Source organism: Protomyctophum parallelum (assembly GCF_964188405.1).
Source record: "Protomyctophum parallelum genome assembly, chromosome: 17".
In the NCBI taxonomy this organism is placed as follows: domain Eukaryota; kingdom Metazoa; phylum Chordata; class Actinopteri; order Myctophiformes; family Myctophidae; genus Protomyctophum; species Protomyctophum parallelum.
The window spans coordinates 12,680,959-12,690,348 of NC_139719.1; the positions used below are offsets into that span (position 1 = coordinate 12,680,959).

At 42.1% G+C, this 9,390-nt stretch overlaps 1 protein-coding gene across 1 annotated transcript; it reads right to left on the minus strand.

Annotated features, from left to right (window-relative positions):
• Positions 1 to 10: 10 nt before the first annotated feature.
• kcnj16a (potassium inwardly rectifying channel subfamily J member 16a) lies at positions 11 to 8,713 on the minus strand. Its single transcript, XM_083786909.1, has 2 exons — positions 8,632 to 8,713; positions 11 to 2,047 (listed from the first exon to the last, which is right to left on the minus strand). The coding sequence occupies exon 2, from the start codon at positions 2,045 to 2,047 to the stop codon at positions 722 to 724; it is 1,326 nt and encodes a 441-aa protein (XP_083643035.1). The 5' UTR covers positions 8,632 to 8,713; the 3' UTR covers positions 11 to 721.
• Between the last annotated feature and the right edge of the window lie 677 nt (positions 8,714 to 9,390).

Here is a 9,390-nt window from a genome sequence, read left to right on the forward strand (position 1 = left end):
TTATTGTACTTCAGTGTTCCGAGCACGATTTTCTTTAGTTTTGTGCTAATTAAGGATACTTTTGCCTAAATGTAGAAACATGTCCTGACTGATTGTCCTCATGACTCGCATTCATTTGCCATCATTGGTGGTGCTAAAAAATGTGGGCCAAATGGTCAGATAAAAAAACCCACCTCATTATAAAAAAACAACAACTTTACTATAATGGATTGAATCTGTTAAGCACAGTGGAATGCTAAATTAATTATTTTGATTAACGATGATTAGAACACGCTGCCAACAGCCTGCAGTATTCCCAAATGTTCATTGTGGCTGAAATTAAAGCAGCACCACACACACACACACACACACACACACACACACACACACACACACACAGAAAGCAGCACACTATTTTACATGCAACTATTCCCGACATTGTGGTGTTGTTGGGACACTATTATCATTTTATTTGCTTCTATGCTTTTTTACACATCAGAACACATCAACAAATATGCAACTGATTATTGCTTTCAGCCAACTTACAAATGAAATATTCAGTGAATTATATTTATACAATAATTGGATGGTGGTATTTTGTGGTGTTGTCCATGGCACTGTTTATAAAAGTCAAAAGTGATCGCTACCTAAGTTTCCCCTACTCCACAGAGACCTGTCCATGAGCCTATGGTGTTTTGGAATAGCCATCAAAAAAACAAAATCATGGCTCTCCCAATTTAACTTATGTAGTGCTTGGGTTGTTCGGAGGACTCAAAGTGTCCTGTTTATGACAGTGGTCACCTTGGGCTGTTGAAATGGCCACATGGGCCACGGCCACCTCCACTTCAGGGGTGTTGTCCTTCACCAGCTCCACAGTCACCACCGGCGGGGGTTTCAAATATTGCTCCTGGTGATTTAGCTGTGATTTAGCTGCTCCTGGTCCTCCTCCCCGCCGCGAAGACCGCGGGGAGGACCGAGGCGAGGACCGGGGAGAAAGCCTCGGGGAATGCCGCGGAGAGTGTCGCTTCCTGCGCTCCCACTCCTCGCAACTGACCTCCGGTGCCAGGACCCTGGCAGTGTCATGAAACAAGGCGTAGTCCACCTTGTAGTGCCTCCTGTTAACCCGGATCATCTCCTGGAACAGCTGGCCCCACAGGATCTCGGCCGGAGTGTAGGAGGTGCGGGTCTGATGCAGGATGCCCGTGGAGTCGTCCGTGTAGGTGAACGACACCACCAGCTCAAAGTCGTCTTTCCGCAGGTCCTCCAGGCTCATCCTGTGCAGCGTGCTCTTGGAATCCATCCTGTGGACGACTGTGATGGGCGTGACCAGGACGATCTCGCTCTGCTGGATGGCGAGGTCCTTGTACGTCACGTCTACCTTCCCCGTGGTGTGCATGGTGGTGCGGACGATCTGAGCTTCGACCTTGCCTTCGACCATGTGGTGGCTGCGTAAGTCTCCGACGCGCCAGGAGAGGCACAGGCAGCCGTCTCGCAAGTTGATGACGGCGTGGTGGCTGAAGCACACCGTCTGCGCCCTCTTCCTGGCCGAGGCCATTTTGGCGACGGCGATTCCGATGACAAAGGTGTCGATGAAACAGCTGATGACGTCATGTACGGTGATGAGGACGATGGCCTCCATGCAGTTCTCCGACATCCCCCTGAAGCCGTAGCCGATGGTGGCCTGGGTTTCGATCGAGAAGAGGAACGCGGCGGTGAAGCTGCGCACCTCGTACATGCACGGCTCTTCCGTGCGCTCCTTCATGTCGCCGTGGGCCAGAGCGATGACAAAGTAGAGGATGCCAAAAAAGAGCCAAGACAAGATGTAGGAGAGGGCAAAGAGCAGGAACATCACCCTCCACCTGATCTCCACCAGGGTTGTGAAAATGTCTGTCACGTAGAGGAGCCACTCCTCTGGCACGTGACGGAATATGACGTTGCAGCTGCCTTCTTTGCGCACGTAGCGGTACTTCTTGTGTTGATAGCCATTCTCGGTCGTCACGGTCACGGCGGTGTTATTGTCAGAGGGGCTCACGGAGCTGTACTTTTTGCACATCTTCTGCATCATCATCTGTGGCAAAAAAAATCAGAAAGAAGTTTTAGTATATTTTGTTCAATGTCAGTATATAATGACATTTCAGTCAGGAACAGTCATTGTAGATGTATCCATGTATTGCAACAAATGTAATACAGTTAAACTTGGCATTAATGGCTCTGCTCTCGGGAAATTTAGCTTGCTAAGCAAAATCAGGGAACACTAAGCTAAAAAGGGCCAAAGCAACACATTGACAGATTGACATAAAATAAAATTACAACGGTATTTGAGCCTATGCCAGACTCTGATCAAAAGGTGAAGGCTGGGGTGGAGGAGGCTGCTAAAGCAGCAGCAGAAGTGCAGCAAGCAGCAAGAGAAGCAGACATCGAATGGAGAAGCTGTATTTAAAGGAGCTGCCGTGTTAAGAGCGAGCTCTGATTCGAGTTTGGAAAAGTGTGCTTTTGGTAGTGACCAGCAGAGCTGTGATTGGACAGTAGGAAAGCTAGGCTGATTGAAAACAATCAGAAGACTCACATGGTCGAGGCGTGCGACAACTACTGTGCCCCGCATGAATTAACTCAATGCGTCAGCATCATACAGTAACAAATTATTAAAACGAATCATCACATCTACCACATAAGCCATTATATATAAGCTATTTTTTAAATAGCCAATTAACATACTCACATCACAATACGATGCATTGTGAGCTTGTAGATCATCTATGTTCAAGATTTGTTTTAAAGAAAAGAAAATACGGACAGCTGGGTTCATGTGGTTAATGAAGAGCATGGAATATACTGTATAATTATAGTCAGAGAATTTTTTTGTATAATGTTAATGACCCATAAAACGTCTCACATCTAAACAAGGATGCAAGGGTTTAATATGATTTATTCGCTAGAACATTATTTATAATTACATGTTAGTTTAGAAGGTATGCAATTAAGGTACACACCAGTTCAATATGAAAAAGCCATATAATGAACAAACTGCTCGAATGGCAGCTTTGATGTTTAATCACACACACACACACACACACACACACACACACACACACACACACACACACACACACACACACACACACACACACACTCAATCAGTGCATACTGTAGATGGAAATACTGCTTCTTCTCAACTCTGCTCTGACTCTCAGCTGCATGTGATTCCGTAACAGGGAGAAGTCGATTAGTAATAGAATGAATTAGAATCTTTTTAACCCATTACAACGTGTCATTTTTTATTCCTTTGGGTATTCAAAAATAGCAGATATACAAGCTCATAGCACATCACTTAGTGCCACGCTATGAGCTTGTATATCTGCTATTTTGTGAAAAAAATGTGTACGAACATTTTTGACTTATTATTATTATATTATATCGGCCTCAGGTCGGCAATCAGTGGTTGTAATAGGGTATAGGCGTGACATCATCATCATACTCGTAAATTATTGCCTACCGAGTGGCAAAAAACTACTTTCTGTCCTTGACAGCCCATACATCCAAACAGAAAAGTCCTATCTGATTGCATTAGATGATGTTAAACAACATTAAATTCACTTTGCCACTCACTTTGCCACTCGATTTGCCACTCACTTTATGCATGCGCAAACCCTCTATATCTCGTTTGACATGCGTGTGCCACATGTCAAAGGGATCACTATTTATGCCAATTAATGGTAAATAAATGGTAAAATGTGCATTTATATAGCGCTTTTACATAGTTGCATTACATTCACACACCGATGGCGAAGGAAAACATGCAATGCACCAACATGCACAGCAGGAGCAATTAGGGGTTCAGAGTCTTTCTCAAGGACACTTCGACACTAACTCTGGGGGACCGCGGGATTGAACTGCGGGGAACCACCGGCTACTCTACCCTAAGCTATGAGCATTTAGCGTGCGGCTGTCATACAGGCCATATGGCCCTGCATTCACCTTCACCAGGCTTGCCCATTTTCCACCTCTTTATTTTTCTTTCTTTCTTTCTTTTTTCCAACCACTTTTGTCGGAGGAAATAATTAACAATGGAGTCTTCCATGCATCAAGCTAAGATTGGCTGACCACTGGAAAGCTACAGCCTTCTCCTCACACGCTGCTGCAGCATATTCATTTCAATGCAAAGCGCAGGTTTGACTTAGTTAAACAAGAACTAAACAGTAAGACGAGGCAGAGACAAGGAAACGATAGGGGCGAGCTGTGTTGCCTGCTACTTTTTCCATTGCGGGTTCTCCTCGTAATTTTATTCACGTGTTTTCTTTCATATTTTGTCTGATTTTGTGTGTGTGTGTGTGTGTGTGTGTGTGTGTGTGTGTTCTATGACTGCTCTCAAGGACTATTTTTAAGATACACCAATCTGGGAATGTTTACCATCTATGATTCTCTTTTTCCTGCCTCTGTGCACTGTGTCAATACAGTTAATCATAATGGGGCAGTTGCCTAGAGATACAAAACCCATCGCAACAGACCCACGCTAGGTCCAGTGTTTTTTGTAATATTCGAAACTCCTAAAGTATCGCGTGGTATTATTGCAGAGGTGCATTTTCCTTCTACATGTTCAATTGTATTTATCTTCGCTTTTTAATTCCAAAAACCACGGGATATCTAACGCGCTCACAGACATAATTACACCAAACTCCACGAATGAACAGTGAACAAGGAAAGGTCTGCTTTCATCTTTTGCGCCCCTGACAAATGGAAGAAAATCCAGGACTCTGAAACTGGACAAACTGGTCTCTATGGTCATTTAAGTCACTACTTGAAGATGCAACATATAGCGACTGTACATACATGTTTTTGTGTAGCCCCTGTGTATTAGCATTATGATGTATTTTTATTTTATATTGCTCACTATATTTCACCTTATGTAAGAAATGTTCGTACATTGTGATCAAATTGTACTCAGGGCGTCCTTGCAAAAGAGCATGCTCTCAATGGTCTTCCCTGATTAAATAAAGGCCAATACAATTTCTTGCCAATAAAAAGTTATGCCCACTTAAATGTGCTTTGAAAAGGGCACTTATCTTTCATAATTTGCTACAGTCATCTGCAGTGCTGTAAGCGACACATTGGTAGCCGCTGTAGACTATTGGAGGAATCTGTCCAACACGTACAGTAGCGACTCTACTCCGAGACCAGCGTAGCATAAGTGCAACAAATATAAAAAGTGGGATAGGCCTATAACACATGCAACACTTAATAACTGATGAGAGAAATGTACTTGTGAATCACCTGGTTAAACAATTTTGTAATTATATATTTCGAGGCAGAAATGATATAACTTCACAACATACAGTGTGAAGTTATAACCTATATTCCGATGTCTGTTTTGCAAGGAGTGCTCTGTTGTTGCATCAAAGTATAATAGCTGTGCCCCACACTAACATTGAACTCTTTGTAAACATACTGTAATGTTTCCATGCAGAGGTTTACTGTTGTCCAAAGCATTGGCCCAAGACCTTTTTTTTTTCTTTTTCTGGGTGGAGTCCAAAGAGTTGTCAGAAAGCCAATAAAGGAAGCGCCACAGGACTGAATTGCTCTAGGTTAGCAGGGGGAAAATGAATGTGGAAACTGGAACGGGCTCGTGGTGCGATCACGGGCAGGGGAAGGATCAATCACAGCCAAACCACTGAGAGCATCCTCACTACGCCCAAAAGATCACCGCTATCTGACTGAGTGAAATGGGCTCTGGACGCAGACTCGGCTTCCTCCTGGCTACACATAATGTCCCGATAATGCCAGAGTGTGGAACTCACTCCATGAGGTCATAGAAATAATGTCCTATCAACTTCCCACAATCCCCTCCCAAGGGTAGAAAATATAAACGGATTCAGACATTACTTGTACTTTCATCAAAGCAGAAAGAAATATAGATTTTATTAGTGTTAAAGAGGTTTTTTATTTTATTTATTTATTTCAACTATGGTCTCAAGACTATCTTTGTCACAAATAATTATTTTTCCTTCTATACGGTCTGTGTTACAGAAGATGATTTTAACATTTCATAATTGATTAGATTTCATATAGCTATAATGGAAAGCTGTACATTTCCAACAGAAGATAAATGCCTTTTCTGATAAAGGTATTCAAAGTGGTTGAGACTTGAATCTGTTAGACTTTTAATAATAAAGGGGATAATTATATCTTGTCGCATGTGGTTAGCTTATCCTAATAAAACATCAAAGGCATTGCTAGCCTCAGAAAAGGTATTTTGTGAGATTTTGAACGATAAAGCTTTGGGACATGAGGTTCTTACGGCTTAATATGGTTTAACAAAGTGCAATGTGTCCTTGGACAGAGTACATCATTCTTTGGAAAGCCCATTTTAATCATAGTCATAACGCTGTACTTGCACCCTATGAAAACATCTTACACTATTCAGTTCATAAAGGTGAATTCCCATGATACCCAGCATACTGTGTTATTTGTAATAATTATTTTTAATAATACAGCCCTTTCTATCAGATCTAAAGTAATAAAACCCTGTACCATTTGTATTGAGGCTCAGAGCTTTTTGGGGTCTGTCTTGGTCTTCTTAATACACATTTAAAACACCATGTTTCCTACAGCTATACATCTAACACAGAAAGCCCTGATAGCACGTATACACTCTGTTGTGTTGACCCACTAGGTTGAGCTGTTCTCTCCGCATTCACTGCGCCCATGCAGTTGTAGAGTTGCAAAAGCCAGCTCTGTGTACAAAACAACACATCTCACTGCGTATAACAAATGAAAGCCATGCCCTTTAGCGTGTCGTTTTATGGCTGTGTGGCTTGATAGTTTTTTCCAGTACAGACACGTTTCACACGCAAAAAAGGACAGTCTTTTTTTCCCCCTTTTTTTTCTTTTTCTTCTTTGGCCCCGGTGGTAGACTATACCTTTGGTGTGGGGCTACAGTATATCTTACTTACCCAGTGCCAAAAAGATACAGCAATGTATTGTACTGATTTTAAGAGCGGAGTTACTCACACAGACACCCACTACACTCACCATACTGTACTTGACAATAGGAATTAAGAGGTGACCTCTGGAAACGACTTAGCCATTTTGGCTTACTTGAAGTTACTTCCTCTACTGCTTGGGGCCCTTACAACTCATTACATGCTCACTTACTGCAAATGACATTGTGGCACCCATCAAGTGCTTCATTGGATTAGAACCATGTACTGTAGTCGGATGGCACGCCTTTGCTCTGCCCCGGGCCTTGTCTCACCCCTATTGACCTTCACAGTCCCTATGTCTTTCCTCTGGACAGCAGTCCGCAAGTCTCTTTTTTATGTTACAAAATGGGTAATAGTTTACCCAAGCATCAAAGTGGACCCTGGTGGACCACATGTGTTTAGTTTTGCTTCGTTGGACATTGCATAATGTTCCTTGCACAGGAGAGCCCCGAGTCAGGATGCTGGCCTTCATTAAGACTCATAGCAGCTGATGTGGAAGCTTGCGTGTGGTTTCTTCAACTTCTGTTTCTGTATTTCAGCGTAACAATATTAGGTCACACTTTCTCAGTTTGACTGTGACCTTCAGAATCTATGCCGCTTCATTGTCTGAAGGAAGCCAAACCAAAATAAGTTGTTCTCTTCTTAAGTAGGCTACCTGTGCACAAGATGCAACAATAAAGTACAACTTTGAACCTTGGGAATCTCACAAACCCTTATATTCTCGTGCGGTGCACTGTTTGAAAGATCAATAGACACATATTTATGAAACAGGTGTCTTTCCTGCCCTGTTAGCATGTGTCATGTTGTCATGCAAGCATGCTCTAGCTCTCTTCACACTGCACTCATAATACTACTAAAACCATAAAAAGCCTTGAGTTGACATTACGCTTATTTATATTAACTGAAAATGTAAAACAATCATGGAAGCATGCAAGCGAGGAGATATGGCAATGACGCAGAATAAATTAAATTTATATTAGTAATATCTAAGCTACATATACGGCTATTGAACACGACTTTATTGGATAGTACAACTTGGATAGAATGAATTATGATTAATTGAATATGGTGGACCCTATTGTAAACAAGTGTAATGCTTTATGGTGTCGTCCACATTTAACAGTTTTGTATTGAGTTGTGCTTGAAATGTACTGTAATTCTCCAATCTGTTAATAAATACTTCAATCAATCAATCAATCAGTCAATGTGTTCAAATCAGACTGCATGATGAAACATGACCACAAGCTCATCTACAATAAGTATCCCCTTGACCACATCTATAATTGTTCTCAAATGTTTAAACCCAGTCAGGCATTGTGTTATGGCTGCTCAGATTACCATTCAATTGTTCTGCTGTCCACATACGTATCTGTACATCTCAAATGTGTCACCATTCCATTACTTTAGTCACATAATAGCTCTCGGCAATCAGTAACAGACTTAACACATGTTTTAGAAATTGTAAATTTGAATTTTGCTTCTATCAGCACCCAGGTTGCACTCTCCAGAGTAGACTATATGCCACTGCACATTCATTTCCCATATACAGAGAGGGATTTGGCTTTACTGTGCACAACATGACATAAATGATAGCTTCAATAGCTTGAGATAACATCTCTACAATTGGACATTGCAGTAGAAACAAAACTTACGTATGTTATCAATAGATTCCTACCTTTTTTGTAAAAAATGGATCGATGACTCAATCGCAGCAGTGTCCCTACGTGAGTGGAAGGCTCTCCTACACTCAGACACTGGCCAAAAATGTCACCTGCCAGAATGGTCCAGCCCACCTGTAGTTACAAAAACGAAAGATTAACACCTCCCTTGTGTGTGTGTGTGTGTGTGTGTGTGTGTGTGTGTGTGTGTGTGTGTGTGTGTGTGTGTGTGTGTGTGTGTGTGTGTGTGTGTGTGTGTGTGTGTGTGTGTGTGTGTGTGTTTGTGTCTCTGCGAGTGTGCTTGTGAACGTCTTCAAGATTGCTATATTTGTCATTTGTTTTCCATTCTGCAAGCAGCTTTAGGAAAAAAATGTTTCTCCTAGTTATGAATTCATTAAAAATGTCAAATACTGCGGAAAGTAATCGATCTGAAATTAATCAATCCTAAAAACTAGAAGAATTCATGTCATATAAATAAGCACCTAGGCTGGTAATCCTGATAGTGTGTCGTGGGTTCGAGTCCCGATCCCGACGGCCTTTGCTGCGTGTCTACCTACCCCATCTCTCTCCCCATTTCCTGTCAGACGACTGCGCATCTATCATTAATAAAGGCAGAAAAAGCCCCCCAAAATATATATAATTTTTTTTAAATGGCACCAGGTAAAACGGTATCAAAAACTGAACCAAGTTCATATACTGTCTACTAGAAGATCAAAAGTTTGATTGCCTGCCCTCTACCGTATACCTTCTTCTGTATCTGTGAGGTGTGGCTACGG

Coding starts and splice junctions, on each gene's coding strand:
- kcnj16a (XM_083786909.1), bottom strand. CDS start 2,047: ATGATGATGCAGAAGATGTGCAAAAAGTACAGCTCCGTGAGCCCCTCT.